Genomic DNA, 27,704 nt, shown 5'->3' with positions numbered 1-27,704 from the left:
ACCTTCGTCTTCAGGGGCAGTGCCTCTTCCAGTGATCTCCCCAACATATGGGGCACGGCCTAGGTGCTGTGGTCTGAGTCTTGGGGCATTCCCATTTAAAGGGTCCCTCTTCTCCACAGAGGAAACAGGCTCCGGGCATAGCGCTCTGCCCTGGTCCTCTCACCTTGGAAACTCCCAGGTTGACTCCCTGTAGTGCCATAACTAGAGCCTCAGCCTTTTCTCTGTCTCTCCTCTTGTTCTCCTTTTATTCTTCCTGGCCCGGATTATAACATACTTGAGCTGCTACTCTGAGGAGGTGCTCCAGGTCCTGATCAGGGCCAAAAGCCAATTTTTGGAGCTTTCTCCATACATCTGGCACCGATTGAGCTGTGAATTTATCCTTAAGAATTATTCGGCCCTCCATTGTTTCTGGGTTCACTGAGTTTTCTCAATGCCTTTCTGAGTCTTTTTAAGAAAGCTGATGGACTCTTGTTCCCCTAGTAAACCTCCGATAGTTTTTAACAGGCTTTACTCATGAGGCTTTTAATCCCTCAACTACACAAGTAATAAAATGATTTCTGTGCCAATTGTTACCTCCCTCATCAGCAGACCAATTGGGATTGCTCATAGGAACTGCCTCACACCCTGTGGGGAATCTTGATCATTCCTCTTCTAATCTGCCTCTGGCATTTATAGCATCATTCCATTCATCTTCCCCAGCTTTGGGCAGTTTTGGAGACTTTATGTAATTTTCCACTTATAGTCAATGTCTGTTTCCGTAATAACATGACGTCCTTGAAGGCTAACTCAAAGGACTGCATGAGACCCTGAAAGACCTCAATATATCTGGGTCATCAGCAAATTTTCCCAAATCTGTTTTTATTTGCCTTAAGTCCTGAAGTGAAATAGGTGTATGGACCTGTATTTGGCCCCCATTCTCTGTTCGCTCCTTCTTGTAAAGGGGGTAGAGAGAGATATAACTTTGGCACTGGCTTGGGGGAAGGAGGAGCCTTGAGCAGTATTGGAGAAGGCTGATTAACTTCTGGCTAATTGGAGAATGGTATTATAAGCTAGTGAGCCTTCAGATGGCTGTCACTCTCCATCTGACATTATATAATGGCCAGGCTTTTGTTCAAAAGAAAATTAAATGTTTCCTTTTCAGAATCTCAGGGTCAAACTTTTTCCAGTTCTTCAAGGCACATGTCAGAGGGGTTGCTATTGAGTCATGCACCAGGCTTGAGGGTGTGGCTCCCATCCGAAAAAGACAAAAAACAGCATCCAGCGCCTATTGTCCTTCTTGGCTACGTGAGGGCGTCCCCTCTCTCAAATGGAGCAGCTAGATACTAGTGGCCAAATGTCCCATCCGACCTCAGGCTGACTGGAATTAACCACTCTTTACCAGCGTAGCCTCTCTTCCCATCATCCCTGCCCATTATCTGTCTCTGGACAGAGGTGAAGAAAACCCAGGCATACAGGCCCTGCCCTGGGTTTTCGAATCCTAAGATGCTCACTCTGACATGCCCTGTATTAACATTAGGAAAGTTTCTAAACCACAGTTAGCAGGTAAATTGGATGAACCAGCCATCAATTACTCCGACCAGGGTGAAAGTAAACAGCAAAAAGCAAAACTGACTATGCTGAGGCTCTGAGGCTAAACACTTGACCTAAGTTGGATGAATAATATTAACTATTAACTCCTTTTCCCCCACAGACCTGGTAACAACTCAGGATGGTCTTATCATCTACAGGTCTGTTTCCTTTGCCCCCACAGCTCTATTTGAGGTAATGGCAAAGGAAACGATGAAAGATCAGGTTCGTTTTATACCATAATCTTCAGAAAATCCCTTTTTGAAATCTTTGATCACACAGTCTACAACCACAGGTTTAGACTTGGGTGAACCCATGGTGTCTTTATGTGGATATTTTCTATGGCCTGATATTATGAGACCTTTTCTGGCCTCGTGGGTGGTATCCCCATTAGCTTTGCCTCCACCGCTCTTGATAGCAAGACAGATCCCACTCAGCTTGCTCTATGACTGGGAAGAGCACCTGCTTTGTTGCAAGTATCTCCTATCCATCTGGGCTCCCAGTCTCAGGAAGGCACTCTCAGACAAGTTCTAATGTTTTGGGCAAAGGACAGGGGACCTTGTACCCAATCCTCCCTATACTCTGAACTGAGCCAGGGGTGATAGGCTTGTCTCCCTGACTCAGATCCTGGGCCTCCGTGAACTGAGAAAATGGGCAGTCCCATGGCTGGTTTAGAATCTGGGCCGGGAGTTCCTGGAGGCCCAGGGGCAAGGTCAAGTTAGATCATCTCCTCAGAGGAATTTATGGCCCAAAATGGCGGAAGCACAGGGGTCTCTGGCTCGTGGGCTTCTGGGTTAGGTCCCACACCACGTGGCCGCCCTGTGCCGGTGTTGCAGACAAAACAAGGGAGGGTGCCCCCTTCTCAGAAGGTGGCCATTCAAATGTCCGCCTGACCACCCCCCTCTTGGGAGTTTAGGTGCCTCTTAGGAATTGGCTGGTTCGTATAAGCCCTGAACTTGGATTGGACTCGCAGGGAGGGAAGAGAACCCTCAGAGTCCGCTACAGCCATAAGCCGTGTGAGGTCACCGCGGAACTGCAGGTTAGGACCCACTCGGACTCCGTAGCCACTAAGACCATGGAGCCACAAACTCGAACCTGAAGTGCAAGCAAATCAGGCCGCTCATTCACTCACACACACTCTCACACTCTCATTCACTATCACAATGCCTCCCACTCCCTGGGAGTCCCTAACTAGTAGCACAACTTTCAGTCGGCTATACCCAACAGTTGCTCCACCCAAGCAAGAGGTTCCTCTGCTTCCAATCTGGAGCACTAGGACTGCTGCTCCGGTCAGGCACAGCTTCCGACCGACCGGGAGAGTCTCCCTCAGGGGGTGATCAGTCCCCTCTTCTGCCCACTGGCGCAGGACCTGACTGGGGTTGGCCCCGGGGCCTTACCTTGTCCCGATGCCTTTCTGGTGAGTTGGCCCGTCTCTCCACTGAGTCTGGTCAGGGTTCGGTCACCCGGGAGTCAGGAATGCTGCTCACGAAGGAGGACCCGGAATACCGTCGGGTGGCGCGCCGCCTCGTTCGGTTTGAGGCTCCCCGGCTCCCGGGCGGCCTTACTTCTGTTCTGGTGGCTCAAGGGGCCAGAACGGTTGGAATCTTGCTGGGGCCTCCAGAAATGTTACGGCAGATAGCCAGCAGCCCTGCACTGCAGCGTATCAGCTCTGGCGACAGCCCCGTGGCTGTAGAGTACCAGCTCCGGCAGCTTTGCGGCTGCAGTGCATCAGCTCTTTTACCCGGCGAGAAACCAAGCAAGCACTCGGAGAGTTGGGAGAACTCAGTTTTATTACGCCGGCGGGCTCAGAGGAGATCGCTCTCCAGAGTCTGAGCCCGGAAGAAGGGTTTCACAAGGCTTTTATGGGCTGCGTCTTCCGGGTCCAAGCTTGGCTGGTTGGACTGGAGTGACGTCAGGCAAGGTAGTAGATGCGGAAGCAGAGGCATGGGGGAGGACTGGTTGGGGCAGTTGGCTAGACTTTGCTTAGTCTTCATGGCTGGGGTCTCTCTACATTTTATTGGGACATTTTCTCCTACAATGCTACAGCTTACAGCAACGCCAGATCCTTAACCCACTGAGCAAGGCCAGGGATCGAACCTGCATCCTTACGGTTCCTAGTCAGATTCATTAACCACTGCACCACGACGGGAACTCCTCCGTATAAATTTTAGCATCAGCTTTTCCATGTCTACAAACTGGAATTTTGATGGGGAGTACATTGAATCTGCACATTCATTTGGGGAGTTTTACCATCATAACAATATGAACATGGGGTGTCTTTCCATTGATGTAAATCTTTCATTTCAGTGCTCTGTAATTTTCAGGGTCCGTGTCCTAAATGTCCTGGGTTAAATTTGTTCTTAACTGTTTTTTTTTTTTCTTTTTGATACTCTTGTAGATGGAATTATTCTCTCAAATTCCGTCTTGGCTTAGGGCAGTGTTTTGTAGCAAAAACAGAGAGAAGCAGAGAATGGCCATTGACACCTAGAGAAAAACAAGCATCAACACAGAGAAAGCAGAATCAAGAAAGGATGTGAGAAGCGGGGGAGCTGAGGGAGACAGAGTGAGATCTGTACTTGAGGCAAATACTTAAAATGGACAAGGCTTTTGCAGAAGGGCTGGAGGGCCTGGGATAAATGAGAACACGTGGGACGAGCAAAGTGCACACACACGCCAGAGGCACCTGTCTGGACCACGCAGGGTCTTTCATCAGCTGGTGATGAGTTCTCACCATTTCCTGAGCGAGGAGCAACTGGCATGGCCCCAGTGCTTCCACAAGCCCACAGGAGACTCTGTGCGTCTCTGTCTCTGCAGGAGCCAGAGTTTCCTGAAGCTCCCTGAGATCAGATGTGCCTTACAAAGCCCGGCCCTGTAAAGTGGCCCCTCTCCGTGTGTTTGTACTGTAACGCTTGGACCAGAGGGATCTACCTATGGAACTTCTGGCACCTAGAGATGATAGTCAGCCAGGTACCTGGCTCCCCTACCCCTGAACCAAAGATGCGCCACAGCCAGGTACCTGGCTCCCCTACCCCTGAACCAAAGATGCGCCATATTTCTGTCTGAGCAGCTGGCAAGTCCCACCTAGTCCTCGGGCCTCCTGCAGCTCTGCTTTGTGGGAGGCCTCATCAGTGGGATATTCTCCTCCATAAATGTGGCGGGGGGAAGGCAAAGGAGGAGGAAGTGGAGGGGAGTTCAGAGCCCCACTCCCGAGAGGGCGGAAGAACCTCTCTTGCTGACTGTGACTGTCTGAAAGTTGTTTCCAAAGAAACATCTTGTGTTATCCTGGCCCACTGTTCATGGAGATGCCGGCCTCTCTCTCTGTCTTGGTGGCTCTCAGACTCACTCTGCCCCTCTTTTCGCCCACCCAGCTGCCTCTTGCCTCACTTACTCTGGAATTCCAGGAAGAAGCTGCACGGGAGTCAGGGCATCTCCGAGTTAGAGAGAAATACCCTGCCAGGTATCAGCGTGATGCCGCATGTTGGCCATACACAAATACCTGCCTCCTCCCCCCATACTGCCTTTTTATTACTGATGATAATTTCCCTAGAATGTTGTGGAGTGTTTACCATTTCATTTGCCTTGCTCTTAACAGGAATTGTTTCATTCCATCCTCTCACCTCCATTAGTTACTAACTACAAATTACCTAATTACTCTCAGCTACATCTCCCAGTCGTGGAGACTGCCTTTAAAAGCCAATGAAACCTGCTCAAGGTCACTGAACTAGAGAGCAGCGGGGCCAGGATGCACTTTAGAGCCAATGGTCTTTATTAAGGTGCTGTCCTGCCTCCTTGCACCTGCGCTGGTCTGCGACGATGTGGCAGCTCCAACCGAGCCCCTCCCCCACCTTCATTTTTATGTTTCTTGTTCATTGAGACAACTGAAGGTTGTTTTTTGAATTTTATTGTTACTATTAGCATCTCATTTAGCATTTCTCTTCATGTCCCTTCATTCTTTTTTCTCTTTATTTATTTAGCTGCACCCACAGCATGACGAAGTTCCCAGGCCAGGGATCAAACCTGAGCCACAGCAGTGACCGGAGCCTCAGCAGTGACAATGCTGGACTCCCCCAACTGGTGGGCCACTAGGGAACTCAGAGTCCTTATTAGCCCCAGAGATGGCTGTTTCAGCCCCTCCTGCATCTCCTTGTAGGGACCCTGTTGTCATCTTGGGCGCCCCACCTGAATCCTGGTCCTGCTGATTGAGAGCCCAGGTCTGTCTGATCAGCCTGGCACTCAGCAGCTTCAGGACGTATCCGTGCCAGTTGCTGGGGCCATTTTCAATGCTGGTAGATATTGCAGAATGCACCCCCCGAAGGGGCGGTACCCACCCGCAGGGGCAGAGCGTGATTGCTTCCCCACAAGCTCACGAGCATAGGGTGTCATTACAGTGCAGTAAATCAAAACCGATAGCTCACTGGGGTTTTAATTTGCATTTTCTTATTAGGAGTGACGTTGAGCACTTTTCACAGTTTTAAGATCCATTTGAATTTCCTCTTCAAAGACCTCTCTGCATTTCTTTTCTGCATTTTTCTGTTGGATCGACAGTCTTCACCCAGGGTGCTTTGTAGTTCTTTATATGTTACAGAGATGAGCCATTTTTATGTGATATAACTTGCAAATATTTCTCCAAGGTAGTGTCTGTCTTTTGATTTTAAGCAGAAAGAACTTTCAAAAAATTTATACACTGAAAGTTAACCATCTTTTATGGAGTCTGGGTTTGTGTCAGGCTTCAAACGGTTTGTCTTGCTTTGAGATTATTTTCTTCTCATGCTTTTATTTCACTTTGTAAAAAAAACCCTTTAAAGATCTGCCATTTCTCTTGAACAGTGTGAGGCTGGGACCTACCTTTGCTCTTCTTCCTGGGAACTTTCGTTTTTCCCCTCAGTCACTGGCGATGCTCCTGTGATCACACACCTGGTACCTGAGCACCTCAAGGCCCTCTCAGAACCATCTGCTATGTCCATAGATGTTTGTTCATTCTGTTTTCATTACTGGGGCTTCATAAACTTTAGTATCTCTTAAGACTGGCCCCCCTTCGAGCCTTCCCCCATTATAAAATAAGTAGCCTCAGCCTCATCTGTGGTTGGGGACAGTTACCTGACAGAGTCAATGTCAGGAGTACACGAGTCAACCATTGGCCACGGCGGAGGGATTTGGTATTTAGCAGATTCCTGTCCTTTCTCTGTTTCCCTCCACATTTCAGCCTAGAAAACAAACTCAGTCCTACATAAGGTAGGAATCTTCATTTTAGCACAGGCAGGATCCTGGGGTGGAAAGAGCACAGGCTTTGGAGTGATCTCAGAGAGACAGCCGTGAGCCATGGCTTGACTCGAGATCCTAAGTCCTTGCTCAGGAGTTGAACCTGGGCAGCCTGGGTGAGGACCAGGAATCCTAGAATTGCCCTGATTCTTGCCCTCTGTCTCAAGGAGGCAAAGACGGTAAAAACAGGTCCTGGCTTATCGTTAGAAACACTGCCCCGCAGAGACATAGTCTGTTTGTCTAGGGCAGAAGGAAAGCAGTAGCGGCACCCTAAGGGGAAATACGGTGTGAGTGTCCCCCTCGGAGGAGAGCGCCACGGCGCCGAGGTCATCACTTAGGCAGAACAGGTCTTTCGGGTCCTCGTTTATCTTTGGCCCGTTATCCTGTTTCTTTCTCACACCTGACTGCAGCTGCACGCCCATCTTCTTTTGGCGCAGATGATTCCAGAGCAAAGGGGTTTGGAGCAGCATCAGGACTTGCTGTGGCCTGGCACGCCCTCCCTTGCTGACTCCTAGGAGTCTTTCTACCCAGGTGTCACGGGGGAGGTCTCCTTGAGCCCAGGAGCGATTGAACTGGTCGTCTTTTTCTTCCAGCAGAGCTCAGCTCCTGCCATGAACTTTCTCCCGGATGTGTCAAAGAGAAGCCAGGCCCAGTTTCTTCGGCCTAACAAGTCCCAGCTGTTCTCAGCCCAGAGGCACCTGCACCCCCTAGCTCAAGACCAGCCTGGTCCAAATGGTCCTTCCACATGCCACTCGGGAAGAGACTCAGGGACCACTGCTGCATGTGCTCCTGTGAGCCCTTGGGCAGGTCCCTGTATCTCTCTGTGCCTCTGTTTCCACCTCCATCAAATGGGAGTAATAGTTCTGGCCCCACAGGGTCATGGGGAGGCCTCACTAAGATAACACACTGAAGTGCTAAGAACAGGGATGGCATTTAGTCAGTGCTAAGAGCAGTGGTGGTACTCTTAGTGTACAGAGGACAGTGACGGGCTCAGCCAGCACCTGTCCACGTGTCTCCCCTCACAGGCACGGGGGGCATCAGTTACTGACGGCTGTGTGACTAAGGAAGGGAAGGGTCCCCTCCCCACCGGTCCCTGGGTGCCCTGTGGGTTCCCAAACAAGAAAGCCCTGCCCCAGAGCCTCCTTGCCCCGCCACGCTGCCCACCATCTCTTCTCAACAGACTCTTTGATGCTGCCCTCATCCTTTGTCCTAGATCGATGCTTTTCCTCTGAGAGCACAGAGACATCCTGGCTGGGTTTTCCTCTTGACTCCCCTGCATTTGGTATCAAGCCCTACAAATTCCCTCTAGCCTCTCCCTAACCATGGCAGAAAGCTCACTCCCAGAAGGTGGGCCTATCTGAAGCGGGGGTGTGTGTAGAGGCTGTAGACAGAGGGTGATGCCAGCCACTGCCAACAATAGTGCCACCAAAGACAACCTCCCCCTACCCTTCCTGTGTGTGTCTTCCCAGAGTTTAAAAATGGGAGTTCCCATCGTGGTTCAGTGGTTAATGAATCTGACTCGAAACCATGAGGTTGCGGGTTTGATCCCTGGCCTCAGTCAGTGGGTTAAGGATCCGGCGTTGCCGTGAGCTGTGGTGTAGGTCACAGATGTGGCTCGAATCTGGCATTGCTGGGGCTGTGGCATAGGCCAGCAGCTACAGCTCTGATTAGGCCCCGAGCCTGGGAACCTCCCTATGCCACAGGTGCGGCCCTAGAAAAGACCAGACAACAACAACAACAACAACAAACTAAATAAACAAATAAAAACGGATCTCCGGGAGCTCCATGGTGGCTCAGCAGGTGAAAGAGTGAACACTGTCACTGCTGCGGCACGGGTTCAATTCCCGTTCTGGAACTTCCACAGGCTGCAGCAGCAAAAAAAAATAAAAACAAAACCAAGCGTATTCCTTACTCTGGGCGCCTCCAGGACACAGAGGAAGTAATATTGTTACCAAACGCAAGTCTATGTGCCTGATACACTTTGAGGCCAAACAATACCTAAGCACTGGAGCTTGGAGCAGAGAAAGGTTATTGCAGGGCCATGCAAGGAGACAGGTGGCTCATGCCTTGAAAAGCCCAAGCTTTCTGAAGGCTTTCAGCAAAGCCTTTTACAGGCAAGGTGAGGTAAGGTGTTCTTTGTGTTCCTCCTTTGTTCTGGTAGCTGTCCATGTAGGTCAGGTCATGTGATCAGGTCGTGGTTTGGCTCTTCTGCATCTTTCAAGCGATGGGCAATATTCTTTTATGAAAGATGCGGAGCATGACTAAGCACAGCCAACAGAGCACAAAGGTGAAAGTAACAGGAAGAGCTCTATTATGGAGTCATGCTGTTCTTCCCCATTCCAATATGAGGTAGGGAGAGAGAGAAGACAGGACTGTTGAGGGGAGCAGGGGCCGTAGGTGCCAGCTTCTGCCAGTTATGCTAAAGCATTTGCTTGTTGAATAAGTGAGGAACACAGAAGACGGATCGTTTAGAAAGATCACCCAGTGGCTGAGGCAGAGAATGGACCGGAGCAGTCAGACCTAGAAGCAGAGAGGATACCTCTGTGGTCCTGGTGAGAAGTGACACAGGCTACAGAATCAGTGGGCCAGAGAGAAAACAAATGCAGGAGTGTTTTGGGGTGGGGTTTTTTTTTTTTTTTTTTTGGTTTTTTCTTTGTTTGTTTGTTTGTTTTTGACTGCCCCGCAGCCTCTGGAATTCCTGGGCCAGGGATCAGATCCAAGCTGCAGTCAAGACCTAAGCTGAAGCTGCAGCAACAGTGGTTCCTTATAACCCATTGTGCCGGGGTGGGGATCGAACCTGCATCCCAGCCCTCTCAAGACGCTGCTAATAGCACGTTGTGCCATAGCAGGAACACAGGAGTCTTTTTAAAGTAGGATCAATAAAACTTAGATGGCGGGACAAAGAGCAGGCAGAGGTTACAAAAATGGTTCTTTGGGGACTTCCCTGATGGTCTGGTGGTTAGGATTTGCCACTGCTACCACTGTGGCCTGGGTTCAGTCTTAGTTCTGGGAGCTGAGATCCCACATCAAGCTGCCACAGGCTGTGGGAAAAAAACAAACAAAAAAAACCACCCCACCCCCAAAAAACCCCACAACACACACACACACACACACACACACACACACACACACACACACACACGAACAACGTTCATCATGAACTTGGAAGAATGGATAGGACAGCTTCTCCCCATCTCCCCTGCTTCTCTACACGTAACTAGCCTGTGGTCTCAGTTTACGGTCACGTTCTCAGAGAGGCCTTCCCTAATGCCCCTGTCCACAGTAGGAAGTCCATGCCAGCCCGGCTACCTCACGGCACCCTGTTTTTCCCTTAGAGCATTTGTCACCATTTGTAGTTATGTATCCTCTGTCTCCATTGTAAAACTGTAACTCCGTGGAGCAGCTTCGGGTCTGTCTGGTTCATTTTTATCCCCGTGCCCAGTGTGGGACGTGGCACATACCAGGTGGTTAATAAATACTCTGTCGAATGAATGAATGAGGACCAAGGGAGGAGGGGCAGGTTGGGGAACAAGAGGCTTAGGAGAGCCCTGTACACAGCTTTCTGTAGAAGTGAGACCCGCCCTTCATTAGGCAGGGGTCAAGACAAAGCCTCCCTCGCCAGGGAAGTACACCATGAATACTTCCTAGGCAGATTCCTCGGCTTCCCCCCAGGCAAACTGGATCAGAATCTCCGCAGTGGGGCCAGCAGTCTGCGTCCGTTAATACGTTCCCTGGGCGGCTGTGCTGTTCCCTGGGGTTGGAGAGCTTGGCCCTAGAGGAGAGGGAATGAGGCGGTGACTTCCTATGGCCAAGTGACAGGGCGAGGGGCCAACGCCGCCGCCGCTCCGCCCTCGGATTGGTCCCCTCCAGGCTTACCTTTGGCCACACTTGGCCCGGAGCACCGCGCTCCGCCTCATCCCCGCCGCTCGGCCCTCCGATTGGCCGCCGCCCCGCCCGTCCCCCGGGCTCGGCCAATGGGACGGGCGCGTGCCGGAAGCCGGAAGCCCCAAAAAAGTGGTGGTGTATCCCTAGCAGCTGTCGCCCCGTGCCATGCGAGTCCTCGGGACCGGCCTGTCAGCTGGGCGCCTCCTCGGGTTGTGGCTACCCCCAAGGCCGCCGCGGCCACCCGGACCCAGGCTGTCGAACGGGCGGGCAGCGGCAGCCGGCGCCCTGAAGCGGGCCATGGACGAGCTGCTGCACCGCTCTGTGCCAGCGATGCCAGCCTACGAGCTGCGCGAGAAGACGCCGGCGCCGGCTGAAAACCAGTGCGCGGACTTTATGAGCTTCTACGGCAGCCTGGCCGAGGCATCCGAGCGCGCCGAGCTGTTGAGCCGCCTGGCGCGGGGCTTCGGCGTGGACCACAGCCAGGTGGCCGAGCAGAGCGCCGGCGTACTCCAGCTTCGCCAGCAGCCGCGGGAGGCTGCCGTGCTGCTGCAGGCCGAGGACCGGCTGCGCTACGCGCTGGTGCCGCGCTACCGCAGCCTCTTCCATCACATCAGCAAGCTGGACGGCGGCGTGCGCTTCCTGGTGCAGCTGCGGGCCGACCTGCTCGAGGCGCAGGCTCTCAAGCTGGTGGAGGGGCCTCATGTCCGGGTAAGGCCCCGCCCGGACCGCCCCTGGGACCGCCCATCTCGGTGGTCCGTCCCCACCCCACCCCCACCTCCGGGTGTGGTTCAAAGCTGCCCCTGGAGCCCCAAACACTCCATCTTCCCATGCCTGGAGCCTTGCACACCTAGCCCTAAGTCGCAGTCTCTGAACCCTGACCCCTGTCTTCCCAGGCTTTCTGAATCCTTGCCTTCTGCTAGTCTGGCCTCGCTTCAGTCTATAGAAACTCACTCTTAAGGTGACTGTCACGCCTCTTGGCTGGTGAGCGTGCTCCATAGTCTCTTTTCCTACTTTACCTGAGAGGTTTCACCTCTTTGGTACCCTTGATGTGTCAGGCAGCTTTCTGAAAGCCTGGATAGGGAGTTTCCTTGTGGCTGAATGGGTTAAGGATCCCGCATTGTCACTGCTGTGGTTCCATCCTCTGCCTGAGAACCTCTCATCCGCACACATGGTGCAAAACAAACAAAAACAACCTGGATGTGGTTAGCAAAAGTTCATTGTAGCACCCACTATGTGTAAGCCCTTGTCCTGAGCAGTCCTGTGAAATGCACAGAAGTGCCTAGAAGTTGAGGTCTAGGAGTCCGATGGCCTTCTGTCTTGTCTCTGCCAGTCACTTTGGGCAGGGTGTTTTACCTTCCTGAGTTCAGCCCAGAAATGGGACTCGAACTTGTCTTCTGGAGATAATCAGGCTCTTCGCACAGTGAGGTCTTGTTAGATGTGAATAAATACTTAAAGATTTCAATAATGATGGCTTGAAAGGTGGCTGGTAGTTGAAGATAGTCCTTTTGTGCTATTGATATGAAATACGATGGGACCACTCACCGGCTCGTTTAGTGAACCAGAACTTACGTGAAGGGTTGGGGATGTTCTGACATGCAGACCTCTTGTTAGGTGCAATTGGCTGTTTAAAAAAATCAAGCATTTGAACGATTACGTCCTAATTCTTTTAAGCACTCTTAACACTGGCAGAGCGTTTTCATGTTCACCGCTGCACTCTTGGGTCCGTGATGAGCGTGTTGTCTTTTCCAGTAAAGGAACCAGGTCCTGTGAGCTCTCATGACTTTGCCCAGAACTCAGGGCAAAGAAGTTATGTCTTTGATCATCCGTCTGAATGCAAATTTCTGGTTCTTTGGGGTACACTTTATATCCTCATCCTGCCCTGTGAGCTGCGTTCATGAGAAACTTTGTCATCTGTCTTGGCTCTGTAGCCTTAGATGCATAAAAATTGGGTGTGATTAGAAGAGGACTGATTGATCTCAGGATGATAATAGTGGCTCTGATTTGATTCTCCTCATAATAGCTGGCTAATCTGCAATGCTTCAGTGTTACCTAGGGCCAGAGAGCCTTGAGCTGTGAGGTTCACTGGATGAGAACCTCGGCTGTTTATTGCAGTGGCACCAGATCAGGGCTGGAGTCTGTGTGTGTCGAATTGACCACATTCCCCGCTGAATCCTCCTGGCTGAGACCTTAGCTTCTGTACACTGCATGCACAGCCACCTGGTGCCTCTCAAGAGAGGCCTACATTTAGCCATCCAAGTAGACTTTTTTGGTTTTCTTGAGCCAGAGACCAGTGCTCCTGAAACCCTTTTGAGACTGGATGCTTATTGCAGAGGAGGCTTGAGGATTAGGTAGGGTGCTTGTCACCTGTCCCAAAATGAAACTCTTCCTCCATCCGTCTATCCATCCAGTCAATCCGCAGCAATTGGGTGTTCCTTTTGTACCAGGCATGCTCCGGGCTCCAAGGTCGCTTGGTCCAGAAGCTTCCCTGCAAGTGTGGGAAGAGCTAGGAGCAGGTACAATAGGTGTCAATGCCTTTCATGCACCCGCTCGTTTCATTCTCAGCAAGACCTAGGGACTGGCATGCAGGTGAGGGCCAGTGCGGTGCCCAGAGCAGGGAGCTGTGAGAGAGCCTCAGGCCAGGCCTGGTTTCCATGACCTGTGTGTTGCTCACAGCACACTGACACAGAATCAACAGCCTCACCGGATCAAAAGTGGGTTTATCCTCCTAGAATTGGCTTTTTTCTCTAAAACTGAGGGAGAGGTCAAACAACCCAGTTGATTAATAGCGTTGTTTTATTTGGATTCACGAGCAACCTCAACGCCCACCTTTCTCTGAAGCCAAAGGTCAGTCTCTCTCCTCTTGTTGAAAAATCGTCACACCCACTCTCTTCCCTCTGGCATTTTTGCTGCACTCCAGGCATCCTGGATGTCCCAGCTCACCCAGCATCACCAGCTCCCCTCCACTGAGCTCCTCTTCAGCCAAGCTGGCACCTGGATGGAAAGTTCCTGAACCTGCCTCCCTGTGTGAGTCCTGTGAGAGCAAGAGCCACCTCTACTCCGGCTCATTTGCTGGGCTTTTTCATCCACTCCAGCCCCGGGCAGCTTCCCTCGCTTCTTCATAGATATTCAGGTGTCTGTGCCGCTTGCTTGGGTTTTAGACATGAACCCCAGAATTTAGCATCTGAAATGTATTATTCCCCCCCCACCAGATGAAAACTAAGACCTTGAAAACGGAGACCTTGGCTTGTGTAGCAAAATGGTGAATGAAGCCCGAGGTAGATTTCCAGGTGCCCCGCCACCCAGCGAAGTGGGCCGCTAACCGCTCCCTTATGTCCTGAGGCCACACTGCTCCACTCAGATTTCTGAACCTAGGACGGGGCCCAGAGGCCATGACGGTTTCTGTGCAGCCTCGAGGCATCCTATCAGGCACTGGGGCTGCCCTCGACCTGGGGGGTCCCTGACGCCCATCCAGAGCCGGGTCCTCCGAGTCCGTGCGACGTTACTGAGCTCATTTCCTTGCTTGTCCTGAGAAACGGCTGGGCTATTCTGTGGTCGAGATGGGACGTCGTAGCAGCTGAGAGCTGTGACATCGAGACTTGACTAGGGGGAGAGGGCCTGGCCCCAGGGAAATCCAGGGCTGCCAGCCACCCCAGGTCCTCAGATGGACGCGGTTCCCTTGTTCTTTAACCAAGGCCGTCTACACCCATAAGGGAAAAAATAGTATGTACCCACAGGCCAGAAGTCACGTGGCATAACGATACTTCTTGAGCAGAGAGTGAGCGACAATAGCCTGACCTTGGCCTCTGCACACGGTCTCAAACTGCTGGGTGCAGGAGGCTTTCCAGATGGCTCCATCACAGCCCTCCTGTTTCTCGACCTAGAAACCCTGCCTGGCCTTGTCCTCACTGCCTATAAGCAAGGGTAGCTAAATCTAGTGGGTCCCTTTCCCTTTGCTCTACATGGCTAAGTGAGGTTTGGTTGTTGTTTTGGTGTTTTTTTTTTTTCAATCCCTATCATGCAGAGAAATGGTTTTTTAATCCTTAGAAACTGTTCCTGGGCCCTGGTAGTGTCATTCATCAGCAGCATGGCTGTGTGCAGTCTGTTGCTTCTATTTCATTCTGGATTTTGCATCTCACTTAAAGCAGTGACACAGCTAGAACTTTGTGCCTTTAAGAAATCAGTGTTGGTATAACTGGAATCTAATATCCAGCACAAATGAACATCTCCTCAGAAAAGAAAATCATGGACTTGGAGAAGAGACTTGTGGCTGCCTGATGGGAGGGGGAGGGAGGGGGAGGGATCGGGAGCTTGGGCTTATCAGACACAACCTAGAATAGATTTACAAGGAGATCCTGCTGAATAGCATTGAGAACTTTGTCTAGATACTCATGTTGCAACAGAAGAAAGGGTGGGGAAAAAATGTAATGTATACATGTAAGGATAACCTGACCCCCTTGCTGTACAGTGGGAAAATAAAAAAATAAATAAAAAAATTAAAAAAAAAGAAATCAGTGTTGGAAGCCATCAGAAGGTTGGCCCTTGAAGCTTTAGATCAGGAGCCCCGGATCCCCAGGGGCCCATGTTGCCCCAAGATGCTAGGGGAGCAGGGAGCCCCCGATCTCAGCACCCCTGACTGTGCACACAGCACCCCATCACACAGGTGTGCTCCCCGGCCCCTGCTGACCGTGGAGCTGCCCAGTGACGTCAGGTGAAGGAGGATGCTGTGGACTCGTCGGCCGTGGGCGTCGCTGCGGATGGGATTCAGTCCGCTGGGTTCCCTGCATGGGTTCTCGTTTACTGAATCTGTGAGAGCAGAGGCGTTTTTAGGGTGATGGGCAAGGGTGAGGCCCCAAAGGATGCTGATCAGGTGTCTTAGACCAGCTCTCACACAGCGGAAGATGCACCTGCTGGGGAAGGGGGGCCCGTTCGCAGTGCTCTCTCCTTTGTCTGCTGGTCAGAGGCACGACTTGAGGTTCCCTAATGGTCCTGGGCCGCCAAGTCCAGCGGCTCAACTGGTGGTCAGTCTGCCCAAGGTCAGCCTGCTTCTCTTCTAAGAAATGCCCTGGGGGACGGTGTGGAGCTTTGCTAAAAATACAGATAGGAATGAAGGCGCTTTGTCAGGTACTTGGTCTCTGACCCAGGGCTGTGCTTATTGCAAATAGGGCAATAACGAAGCCCCACATTCCATGTGAGTGTGAAGCCCAAGGCAGGAGGCCAGGCAGGGCAGAATCTCTCTCCTTGGACATTTTTTTTTCTTTTCAGGGCCACACCTGCATCATATGGAGGTTTCCAGGCTAGAGGTCAAATCAGAGCTACAGCTGCCAGCCTACACCACAGCCACAGCCACGCAGGATCCGAGCCACATCTGTGACCTACCCCACAGCTCATGGCAATGCCGAATCCTTAACCCACTGAGCGGGGCCAGGGATTGAACTCTCATCATCATGGGTTCCTTACCACTGGCCACAACGGGAACTCCTGTCTGGGTATTTTTTGTTTGTTTGTTTGTCTTTTTGCCTTTTCTAGGGCCGCTCTCACGGCATATGGAGGTTCCCAGGCTAGGGGTCTAATCGGAGCTGTAGCTGCCAGCCTACGCCAGTGCCACAGCAACACGAGATTCAAGCTGCATCTGCGACCTATAGCACAGTTTATGGCAACGCCGGATCCTTAACCCACTGAGCAAGGCCAGGGATCAAACCTGCAACCTCATGGTTCCTAGTTGGATTTGTTTCCACTGCGCCACGACAAGAACTCCACTCCTTCTGGTTTTCAGCTAACCTAGTGGTCCTTGTGGACCTACTAAATTCTGTGCTTAGCTCAGCTAAAAAATGGACCTCTTCCTAGGTAGGAAAGTTGACCCAGCCATTGCATTTCTGAGTCCTGCATTGCTGACAGGTGATTTCTGAGTGAGCGTGAAGCGTGCACGATCTCTCGACCCCCTGCCACCTGAGATCCAGGAACCTTGCTGCCTTCTGTGCTTGATTCCAGCCTGAAGCCCAGCAGTCCTGCTAGCGTGGAGCCCGGAGATGTGTAACCTTTACCCTGGATTCCAAGTTCTCGTGTCCAGGGTCACACTTCATAGCTGTCAGTAGCCCAAAATAGAACGAAGCGACCTCGAGAGCAGGCACCTGCCTCCGCTAAGCCATCTCGCCCACTGTGAGTGCTGAATTCAGGCGGCAGCGAGGTTTCCCCACCACCTCCTCTAAGGCCTGTCCTGGAGATGCCAGGCGATGCATGGAACTGGGCTCCCCCTCTGCGAACCTCGCAGCACAGAGCTTCCCCAGCCCCGCGGTCCCTGAACCCCAGGAAGCTGTGCACAGCATTTTAGGATCATGTTGGCATGTTTCTGGGGACAGGGTGCCTGGGTTTTAGCAACACTCGAGGGTGGGAGGGGCCAGGAAGATCGGGAGCCACTGAGGTCAAGGCCGGAAATAGAGTTTTCCGAGGAGCTGTTCTGTACCGCCCAGCAAGTGCTGTCTCCTCCCTTCCTGCTGCTTCCTGGCCACCGTGGTCCAATATTTCTCCTCTTGTTTATTTGACAGCCGTCTATCAGTCATCTTCCACGTGGAAGACCCCCCTGAGTGCTTTGGGCACGTGAATGGATCAGAAATAATCTCTGCCCTTAGGGAGCAGAGCACCCAGTAAAGGCTGAAGAGTGAAAGGCAACTGGGCGGGGGTTCAGTTCAGCCGCCTGTGAATGCGTAAATCCTTTTAACAAACCTCTCTGCCTTCTTCTTACTCAGCCTGTGCTCCATCCTGCCCCCCGGGGAGGGCCACCATCCCCAGATGACCTCTGGGCGGCCCTGGCTACTCAGAGATCTTCTGTACGTTAGGTCTGACTGTGCCTTCCCCAGTTGGCCATAGATTCACCCCCTCTCCTTGCCCCCAGGAGCCTCACAGCACAGATTCGTGGCCCCTTCCGTGCTCCGGGCCTTGAGTGTTTAAGGATGAACCACACTTCACACTAAAGCCCTTTCTGAGCCACCAAGCCAGTGCCTGCAGCATATCCTCAAGTGACAAAGTTCTGAGTCCTTTGACCTTTTACCAGCGATTAAATTGCGAAATGGCCCTGTAACAGCTTTATGGCTTTCATACAATTTTACAGGTGTTATCCATTGTGGTCTTTGTGATTCCTATACAGAGATTCATAAGGTCAGTTCTGCACTCACATGTTTACTGTTATTCAATAATAGTATTCAGCATATCTGTTAGTATGTGGTTCATTTGTGAGTAACAGACTGAAGCCTTAGTAGTTTGAATAAAAAGAGAAGTCTGGAGGTGGCCAGCCCAGGGCTCACCCTGCTCTGCAGTGTCCTCATTTGACCCAGACTCTCCTTTGTTGCTGTTCCCTGAAAAGCTTTCATCCCCCAAAGTTACCTCATGGCCCAAGATGGCTGCTCCAGCTCTAGCCATCACGCCACCTTCCATCCTGCTCTGGGAAAGACAAAGAGAAAGATGGGCAAAGGGCTGCTCTTGCCATCTTTCAAGGTTCCCCAAAGCTGCTTCAGGACCCCTCTGCTTACATCCGATGAGCCAGAACTTGGTCCCACAGTTGCCCTATAGCTACAGTGCAAGCTTTACTCTGAACAGCCATGCACCCAACTAAAAAGTGAGACTTCTGTTCATTTGGAAGAAAGGTACACAGCTATTGAGAAACAGCAAGCCATGCCTCATGCCCTGGGCATCCCCAGAGCTTAGCACTGTTACCTGGCCAGTGGGCGCTGCAGGTAAACTGGGGTGGTTCTGCCCCTGTCTCCTCTGCTCCCCTCATGCACCTCTTATTGTGGTCTTGCTTGAGAAGTTTCAGTGCAGCTGTATTTCTGATGGTGAAGCTGACTCAAATTAGCTTAGATTAGATTTCAATAACTGAAGCGAAATCAGAATAATCTCATCATCTGGAGTTCCCGTCGAGGCTCAGTGGTTAACGAACTCAACTAGCATCCATGAGGACACGGGTTCGATCTCTGGCCTTGCTCAGTGGGTTAAGGATCTGGCGTTGCCGTGAGCTGCGGTGTGGGTTGCAGACGCAGCTCGGATCTGGCGTGGCTGTGGCTGTGGCTGTGGCTGTGGCATAGTCCAGCGGCTACAGCTCCAATTAGACCCCTAGCCTGGGACCCTCCATATGCCGCAGGTGTGGCCCTAAAAGACAAAAAGACCAAAAATAATAATAATAATAATGATCTCATCAAATATAACTCCACGGATTTCCAGGGATACTGTTACCTGTGGCCCACTAAGCGAGAAAGAGCTGCCCATCAAACCATCAAACCATGACTCACCATCATTCAAAAGACGCGTCCTGGCTTCCAAGACATTAAAACAGGAGGACGTGTTCTTGAAAGGCAGTGCCTGGACCCAGTACTAGTTTCTCTTGGGAAACAAAGGACGTTCTGACACATCAGACAATGTTCCTGAGCGGGCCTTGGCGTTTCCTCCCCAAGACCGCATCGAGCATCAGGCCGATGTCATGTGTTGTCATGTCCACTGTGGCCCGTGAGTGGGAGCAAGTTCGTTGGTCAGGTCAACTTCGTGCTGACCCGAACACTTCTGCTCCTCGTCTCACAGGTGGGGGGAGAAAGGCCACGGCTGCATTCGGTCCAGCGGGAGGACAGGAGGGTTCGGGGGCGCTGTCACAGCACAAGCTCTTTGCAGACGCTCTCTCCCCCCCGTTTCGGTGTTCCTTCCTGGCGCTGGCGGTGACACAGGGTGGGCTGGAGGGCGGGCCCTCGGACAGCCGGCACTTTCTCCTCCCTTTTGCAGGAAATGAACGGGGTGCTGAAGAGCATGCTCTCGGAGTGGTTTGCCTCCGGGTTCCTCAACCTGGAGCGGGTCACCTGGCATTCGCCGTGCGAAGTGCTCCAGAAAATCAGCAAGTAAGTGTGACGTGTCCACTTTTCTGCCCTTTTCACTGACAGCCAGTGTCCATTCCCGTGGATGCCGCTCGAACGGGGCCAAACACCTTGGTCACAAAGGTTGGCCGTCCTGGAGGAGGAGGAGGCGGAGGCGCTCCCGTCATGGCCCAGCATCCATGAGGACTCACTCGGGTTCCGTCCCTGGCCTGGCTCCGTGGGTTAAGGATCCGGCGTGGCTGTGAGCTGTGGTGTGGGTCGAAGATGGGGCTCGGATCCGACGTTGCTGTGGCTATGATGTAGGCCAGCAGGTGCAGCTCCGATCCGCCCCCTAGCCTGGGAATCTCCATATGCCGCAGGTGCAGCCCTAAAAAGACAGCAAAAGAGGAGGAGAGGGCACAGATGAAAACCAGCCCTTCTGCTGGTGACCCTGCACATGGGATCTCAGTTATGTCCCCGTATTTAAAGCCCACAGGCCCCCCTTTCCCCACAGCCCTGTTATCAGAGCCACCCAGAGTCACTGGACCAAGTGTTGGCACTGGTACCCCAGACAGCCTCTATCATCCAGCTGTTAGTATTTTCCTCTTGGATAAAATCTCCAGATTCACAAAGGCGTGTATGACTGCAGCCCCTTCCCCAGACAGCTTGAAACGCAGGCTTGCCTGACATGTGCTGCTGCCAGGTCCCCTGCTGAGACGAAACAGCAGTGGCCGCGGTCACTGGACCAATGGACCCAGCCAGGCCAGGCGTGTCCACAGGCGCTGCCGGGATTAGAGGCCCCGAAGGATGTGGGGTTAACCCTACCCCTAACCCTAAGCCTCTCCATCAGGGCTGTTTCTGGCCAAAGCGATTTTCCTTGAATTTCCCGAAGAGTCCATGGAAGCTGGATTTAAAGGGCTTCTTTGACTTGAGTGACTAATAGGAGCAGGAATCAGGCACGGTTTTGTAACTCAGGATTGTACCTCTGTCTTGACTCCGTATAATGTTCCCGTCAGGTCTGAGGCTGTGCATCCCGTTAAAAACTGGATGGATATGAAACGCCGCGTGGGGTCCTACCGCAGGTGCTACTTCTTCTCTCACTGCTCGACCCCGGGGGAGCCCCTGATCGTCTTGCACGTGGCCCTGACCAGCGAGATCTCCAGCACCATCCAGGTACCTGCCTGCGCGGTCCCTTCAGGACAGGGCGGGCGGCCAGAGTCCCTTAAGTTTTTTATTTTAACTTGGTTGTCTCCCCTTTTTAAAAAAAGAACAATTGCTTTCGGCTCATATGGGTCTTTGGATGGGCTAGTCAGTTTCCAAGCCTGCACGACAGAGTGGAGACGCGCGGTGCAAGGAGAGTGATGGGACAGGAGACTTTGGGCCCGCGTGTGTGGACCTTGAGTGGCGACGTGGTCCAGGCTGTTACGGAGGAGGCGGGGAGAGACACTCAACTCTTCAGCACCTGTGAAGAGCCTATGAGTAGTTTCAAAAGACGCCTGATTAGAAAATTGAAAATAGGGAGTTGCTGTTGTGGCTCAGTGGGTTAAGGACCCAGCATTGTCTCCCCGAGGATGTGGGTTCAATCACTGGCCTCACGCAGTGGGTTAAGGATCTGGCGTTGCCTCGAGCTGTGGCGTAGGTCACAGGTGCAGCTCAAGGTCTAGCGCTGCTGTGGCTGTGGAATAGGCCAGCAGCTGCAGCTTCCATTCGATTCCCGGCTTGGGAACTTCCGTGTGCCGTAGATGTGGCCATTAAAAAAAAAAGAAAAGCAAATTGCAGGTAGGCTGTGCTGAGTGCCTGATCCGGGCCCCGAGCTCTGCCTGGTCTGTGGCACGGGCCCCTCCAGCCCTGGAAGTTATCACAGCCCCTCTGGAGACAGCTTGGCCATAACGATTAAAATATAAAACATGCAGGATTTGGGGGGGGGGTGGCCACGCCCCCAGCATGCAGAATTTCCTGGGCCAGAGTTTAGTTTTGGAGTCATTTGGGATTTCTTCTCCATGTGTTCGTTTCTTGCTTCTTTGATATTGTGCATCTCTCATCTCATTTGCATAATCAAAGAAAGATTCGTTTGTTTGGAGGGGCTTTGGGGGAAAAACTTTAAAAAAAAAGATTTGCTGGAGATTTTCGAATCCGGAACAGAGAACCTACAGACGTCTTGATTAACAAAGGAGGTAGTTTCACAAGATGAGGCCCGGGGGCAGGGGGTGCTCTGATGTTTGACCAGAGGTCCCCCCATCTGCTGCGGAGGCAGGAGGGACTGGCGTGGCCTGGACGTCGCCACCTCTGTGTCACCAGCTGCCCCACTTTTCTTAGGGTGGCGGTCTCTGACTTCCCAGGGTCCCACAAAAGACCCTTTGAGCATCCGCAGGGGTGGCAGCTGAGGATGTTTCCCCCAAGGGGGTGCGTGAGACCTGCAGGTCCCATTGGCAATTTCGGAAGGTCTGTGGGCCACAGACTTCAGCCTCCGCCCTGGGCCACCCTCCCACGTCAGCGTCCAGGGCGGCTGGTGGGGTTAGAGCAGCGTCAGCCTGTCCCTCAGAAGCACGGGCAGGCCTGCCTGCAAGCAATCCGAGAGGTCACCACTGCTGTCCCAGGATTGTCCAGTGGCCCTCGGAGCACTGAGGCTCAGAACAGCCCACATGCAACTCCCAGTGCTCCCAGTGCTGCTAGATCAGACGTGGCAACGGGGCTTCCAGTTCGAGTCCATCCAATCCTTAGCTCGCTCTCTGCACGCGTCTGCGCAGACGTGGCGTTTCCCTGTGGAAGCACGAGGACGTGGCACCAAACCAAAAAGCTGCATTTCCTGCGAGCAGAAAGTACGCAGGACCGCGAACAGCCTGTTGAGAAGGAGGGTTCAGAGGAGGGGACACCCCTGGAGGGGACGCGCCAGGCGGCCTCTGCCCGGGGTGCTGGGCTGCAGGCAGCGGTTTGCACAAAGGCCGGAAGTGTGGGCAGGAACTCGCAGTGCCAGGGGCTGTAGGACATTGAACTCACAGCGGGGAAGGTGTGGCGTCACCAGGACAGGGGACAGGCGTGGGTCGGAGGAGGGTGAAGGAGCACAGAGCTGAGGGCTCAGTCTCCGGAGCCTGGCCCTCAGGCAGAGGGATGCCCTCTCCCAACGCCTGGGGCAGGGGGGATGGGGGCACGACGGGGCAGCCGCGCCGGCGGGCACCTGTCAGCATCCTCTTTGTGTTCCAGACGATCCTCGTGAAGGAGTGTCCCCCGGCCGAGGCCGAGGAGCAGAGCAGGATCACCACAGCCATCTTCTACTCGCTGAGCCTGGCCCAGCAGGGGCTGCAGGGCGTGGAGCTGGGCACCTTCCTGATAAAGCGGGTGGTGAAGGAGCTGCAGGTGGGTGCTGCGTAGTCTGTGTCCTGTCCCGGTCTCGGGCCGGCTGTGGGTTCCTGCCCTGGTCCCTGAGGACGGGGTGAAGCTCCGGGCTGGCAAAACCAGGAGGGTAGAGAAGTGCCCGATGCCCCTGGCACGTCCTGGGAGCCCTCAGACTCCTGGGGGTGGGGGGGTGGAGCCATACCAAGAAAAGGCCCCCAAAAGCGTCTCGTGACCCCCCCAAACACAGACGTGTCCCGAGGACAGCGGCTTCTGTGGAAGCGCTGCACCCACCTGGCCGGGGCCCCATGATGGACACGCAACGTCCCAGCCTAGTCACCAGCAGGGCCCCTTTGCTCCTACTGTCCAGTCGCGGCTGGGCCTGGCCACCCCACCCACCGCCGCCCACACTCTCTGGCCTCTGCCCGGCCCTACACTGGCTCAGGCTCTCACCGGCCTGAGGTCACGCCAGCAGCCTGAGGTCGAATGCTCTGGCCCACAGCTGCCTTCTCGGTAGCCCTGGCAAACACAGGCTCAGGCCCACCCTGGCTCTGGGCCATTTAAATCTGTCTCATGAGGGGCTGGGGTGAACCATGAGGAGGAAAACCCCATTTTTCAGTAAAATAATTAGATTGTTAATTCCTGGCTCCGAGAGCCCTGTTCTGGGCTTCCGGTGGTTTCAGCACAGACACCTGCCACAGAAGCCCTTCCTCGGGGAATGACAAATAGGGTGGAAGCCACATATTTCCAGGCTTCGTGTTAAATTCATACTTTTCCATCTGAGAACTCGAGGTTCGGCTGGGCATCGCTTAGTTAGAACCACTGCCTGCCGCATTTCCCCAGAGGTGATAAAAGCCACATCTGGTTGTGCTGAGTTCCCTCTTCTCTCCTGCTTCTTTGAGGCGGGGGCTTGGAATGACGGTCAGAAAGGCAGCGTCTGGGTCCGGCTGAGCCACCCGCAGGCCCTGTTTCTGCCGCCTCCTGACGGCTGCTCCACGGCTGGGCTGTGGGCGGGAGGCTCATCAGAGACTCAGCAAGGGAGCTCCCTCTGCTGCACACGAGTGTTCGTGGGGTGGGGAGGAAGCCACCTTCAGCGCCCAGCGAGAGAACAGAGTGAGGAGAGTCAGGGGGTCATGGTATCTTCCGATAGTTTCCGTTGTGAAAGTTACGGTTTTGAGTTTTGGCTGCAAAGGAGAAAATGCTCATCGTGATGTGATACAGATTCCCGGGCTCTTGATGGGAAAATACCTGTCTCATCCTTGTAAAACCTGCCTAAAGACCCGAAGGAGTTACCCTCTACCCCCCCTCATCTCTGAGGAGCGAGGTATGGTGGTTTCTTTGCTTCTGTCATACATTTGCAGAAGTTTGTTCTATTGGGGGCATGTCTTACGTCTTACGTCTTTAACTGGAACATCCTGGATTTTTAAAAATGACCCCTGAGAGCTCTCTGTCATTGGAACAACAATGGTTGAACCGTATTGTCTGGTGTGGAGCATACCTCTGCACCCCCTGTGACAGAGTTGGGCGATCGCTTGTTCAGTCAACAAACAGTCACTGGGTACTTGCGTGCAGAGCCCCCAACCAGGTTCTGTGGCCACATCAAAAGCTGGGGGAGGGGCCTGGCGGGCCAGGAAGACACCATCTGTCACCAGAAGACAGCACCCCGCCTGGCCGCAGCCCACCCCTCCGATTTCAGGCACGCACCCCAACTTGTCAGCATGGATAGTGGTGCTCCTGGGACACCATCGTACAGGCTTGTCCTGGGGACTCAAGATGCGTCCAGGATCCAGCACACATCCGCTTCTTAGTTCACGCTCCCTGAGAAAAGGACATCAGTGCAGATCAAATAGCGCTTTGTAAAGCCCACGGGAAGCACTGAGGGAGGAGGAGTTTCTGTATCCGTGACTCAGCCACTGATGAATTGTGTTTTCTCACCTTCCTTCCCCACCCCGTCCACGCCCAGCAGAAGGAGTTCCCTCACCTGGGGGTGTTCTCAAGCCTGTCGCCCATCCCTGGATTCACCAAGTGGCTTCAAGGGCTGCTCAAGTCGAAAACCAAGGAGCACGGGCGGAGCGAACTGTTCACCGATGCCGAGTGCAGAGAAATCGCCGAGGTCACCGGCGGTCCCGTGAACGAGACCCTCAGGGCGCTTCTCAGCAGCGGCGAGTGGGTCCAGTCGGAGAGGCTGGTCCGGGCGCTCCAGGCCCCGCTGATGCGGCTCTGCGCCTGGTACCTGTACGGGGAGAAGCACCGGGGCTACGCGCTCAACCCTGTGGCCAACTTCCACCTGCAGAACGGGGCCGTGATGTGGCGCATCAACTGGATGGGTGACGTCAGCCTCAAGGGCATCACCGGCTCGTGCGGCCTCATGGTCAACTACCGCTACTTCCTGGAGGACACGGCCACCAACAGGGTCGCCTACCTCGGCTCCCAAAACATCAAGGCCTCCGAGCAGGTCCTCAGCCTGGTGGCCCAGTTTCAGAAGAACAGCAAACTCTGAAGTAACCTTTGTTAAACCAGCGGGCCCCTCCCCCGGCTCGAAGAAGCAGGATTTTTCTGGATGGGTCGGGGGCGGGGACGTAGCCAGAGGAGCTTTTAAAGTAAAGCAGAGTTCAGCCGCAGTCTCCAGCCCTATGACAGGTTCACACCGCGAGGCGGGGCCCCGACGTGGTGCAAAGGAAGAGGCGTTGCCTGCCGCCGGGCGGTGGTGGGCACAGGCGGGCACAGGCTGCGTGGAGATGCTGTGCCCTCTCCAGAAGATTCTGCCACGGCCTTCGGCCTGGCTCCCTGCTCTGGGATGGCCTTCCAGACCCGTAGAGCCTCTGCTGGCTCCCAGGGTGGATCCACGCACCGTCTCAGGCAGACGGTGAGAGCGCATCTTCCTGCCGGCTTAGGACGCGATCCAGCCGGGGTTCCTTTAGCCATTTCTCTCCACGGATTGCAGAGGGCTAGGGGGCTGGGCTCCATTTCCCTAGTTTTCTCTCCGAGATCATCAGGGTCTGAAAAGGTTTGTGACTTGGCACAAACCTCACTAAGTTAAGTTATCAGAGGCAGGAGCTGTTGTCACCTGGGGCTTGAGCTGGGTTATGGGCTTGACAGCTACGGCGATTCAGGTTCATGATGACTTAATAGCAAAGAGCAGATCTGTTCTGTGCAGCATTAAACACGTGGTTATTCACGATCATGTGCTGGTCGTCTCTGAGGTCCGAGACCTCAGTAGCTGTGCCCCTGGTCCCCAGCCACGCCGTCGGCAGGTCTGGTGCTCTCTGCAGCCAGCCCAGCGCGTGTGGCCTGAGACAGAGGTGAAGGCGCAGGCGCTGCTGGTTGTGTGGAAGGAGCAGGTGTCATGTTCCATTAGGCTCCCTGCCTTTTACCTTCCAGACTCGTCCCTGGACCTTCTCTGTCGTCCTCTGCGTGTCACTTGTTGCTTGGTGACAAACGGCGTGACCACGGTCATGGCTAGAAATTGTGCCTTTCCTCTGTCCCGGTGGAAGCAGTCCGGTGCTTCTCGGCTTTGCTTTGAGCTGATGCTGAAAGCCCCGGGCTCTGCAGGCCTGAAGCCGCCCCCTTCCAGGAGCTGCAAAGAGGTGAGGCATCGGCTGCTTCCGTGCGGCGGGCAGGCCCTGAGCCGGCAGCTCCTGATGCCCACACTCCACACCTTCTCTCTGTTTAATCTCTCCTCGTGGGGGGTCTTCGGAGCAGATCCTGTGCACTTAGCACCCCGCCTCCCCAGTCACCGGGGATTGTCCACTTTGTCAAACCTTATCTCACTCTGTTTTCGATGCCTAATATGTAGGTGCTTGGTGAAGGCTGGAGGATGGATGGATATGGACGGCGCCATGCCCCGCCAAAATCCGTTGAAATCCTCGCCCCCAAAGGTGGTGGCGTGAGGAGGTGGGGCCCCTGGGAGGTGGCCGGATTGTGAGGGTGGAGGCCTCCCATGTGGGATTAGTGACCTCACACACGAGCCCTCGCGAAGCCCCCAGAAGAGGTCTGTGACCGGGGGAGGTGGTGCTCCCTCCGCATCTCGGGCTTGCAGCCGCTAGACCTGTGAACAGGGAGGTTCAGCCCCCCAGCCTGGAGCCCGGCAGATCTGAAGTGGCGGCTGTCGGTGGATGGGTGCGGATGCGCGGGTCTCCCTGGTGGGTGCCTCAGTCCGCATCACTGAAGGGATACTTTACAGCACAGTAACACGGGCTAGACGGTGCCTCCCGAACGTGTCTTCCGCCCCGCGTGCTCTCAAGCAACCACTCCGACCACCGGGTCTTCCTCCGTAAAGTGCCTGCCATGCAGTGGCCTCCCAGCAGGTGTTCAGCACATTGTCACCAGCAGTGAGTTTCCATAGTGCCCCGGGTTCAAAGCTGAAGCCACACTCCACCCCTCCCTGCAACAGAGCCCACTCCCCCTGTGTTCCCCCCGACACACAGACCCCCCCCACCTGGCGAGCGGCTGCTCTCCCCTCCTTCGCCGTGGATGGCTCACCTCTACGCGTGGCTTTGGGGTGTGAGGTTCAGACAGACCCCAGATCTCTCCAGCCCACCCCAAGGGGTTTCACTTGGGGCTCTGCTGGAATGCAGATTAATTCCGATCCGAGGGACACCAGTGGACTTGGGGCTGACCCACTCGGACTTGTTCGTGCGCCCTCTTTGTTCTGAAAGGCAGCGTGTGGCATAATGGCTGAAGCCACCAGCTTTGGCTCCAGCCCGTGCCCAAATCCTGACCCCACCGCTTCCCAGCTGGGTGGCCTGGATCAAGCCACCCACCCTTGTTCCGCCTGTTTTCCCATCTTTAAATGGAGGCACCCACAGCATCGACCTGAAGGGCTGCCAGGGGGCT

At 53.9% G+C, this 27,704-nt stretch overlaps 1 protein-coding gene and 1 long non-coding RNA gene across 4 annotated transcripts; one reads left to right on the top strand and one right to left on the bottom strand.

Annotated features, from left to right (window-relative positions):
• Nucleotides 1-5,450: 5,450 nt before the first annotated feature.
• Nucleotides 5,451-11,379, bottom strand: LOC146402175 (uncharacterized). The gene is made up of 2 exons (XR_014805348.1): nt 10,702-11,379; nt 5,451-10,597 (listed from the first exon to the last, which is right to left on the bottom strand). It is a non-coding gene; the product is annotated as an uncharacterized LOC146402175 (long non-coding RNA).
• MLYCD (malonyl-CoA decarboxylase) lies at nt 10,850-26,049 on the top strand. 3 transcript variants are annotated; one of them, XM_021093741.2, is made up of 5 exons: nt 10,850-11,418; nt 19,471-19,583; nt 20,555-20,711; nt 22,740-22,892; nt 24,835-26,049. In XM_021093741.2, exons 1-5 carry the CDS (start codon nt 10,876-10,878, stop codon nt 25,366-25,368), a joined length of 1,500 nt encoding a protein of 499 aa, XP_020949400.2. In that variant the 5' UTR covers nt 10,850-10,875; the 3' UTR covers nt 25,369-26,049. The 3 variants fall into 3 exon arrangements, with proteins under 3 accessions (XP_020949400.2, XP_020949399.2, XP_084815576.1); XM_021093740.2 differs by having other exon boundaries at nt 24,832-26,049; XM_084959450.1 differs by lacking the exon at nt 10,850-11,418 and adding an exon at nt 14,703-15,782 and having other exon boundaries at nt 18,842-19,583.
• Nucleotides 26,050-27,704: the final 1,655 nt, after the last annotated feature.

Source organism: Sus scrofa, chromosome 6 (genome assembly GCF_054392235.1).
Source record: "Sus scrofa isolate SSC_HxYL_T2T_F1_AM1 chromosome 6, Sscrofa_HxYL_maternal_Yorkshire_Landrace_v2.0, whole genome shotgun sequence".
NCBI lineage: Eukaryota > Metazoa > Chordata > Mammalia > Artiodactyla > Suidae > Sus > Sus scrofa.
Note: the sequence above shows the minus strand (reverse complement) of the source record. Positions and strands in the feature narration are given on the sequence as shown.

Excerpts from the sequence above, each read along its gene's own strand:
- MLYCD (XM_021093740.2), top strand. The coding sequence starts at position 10,876 with ATGCGAGTCCTCGGGACCGGCCTGTCAGCTGGGCGCCTCCTCGGGTTG. Across the intron at positions 11,419-19,470 it reads TGGAGGGGCCTCATGTCCGG|GAAATGAACGGGGTGCTGAA; the intron begins GTAAGGCCCCGC and ends TCCCTTTTGCAG. Across the intron at positions 20,712-22,739 it reads AGATCTCCAGCACCATCCAG|ACGATCCTCGTGAAGGAGTG; the intron begins GTACCTGCCTGC and ends TTTGTGTTCCAG.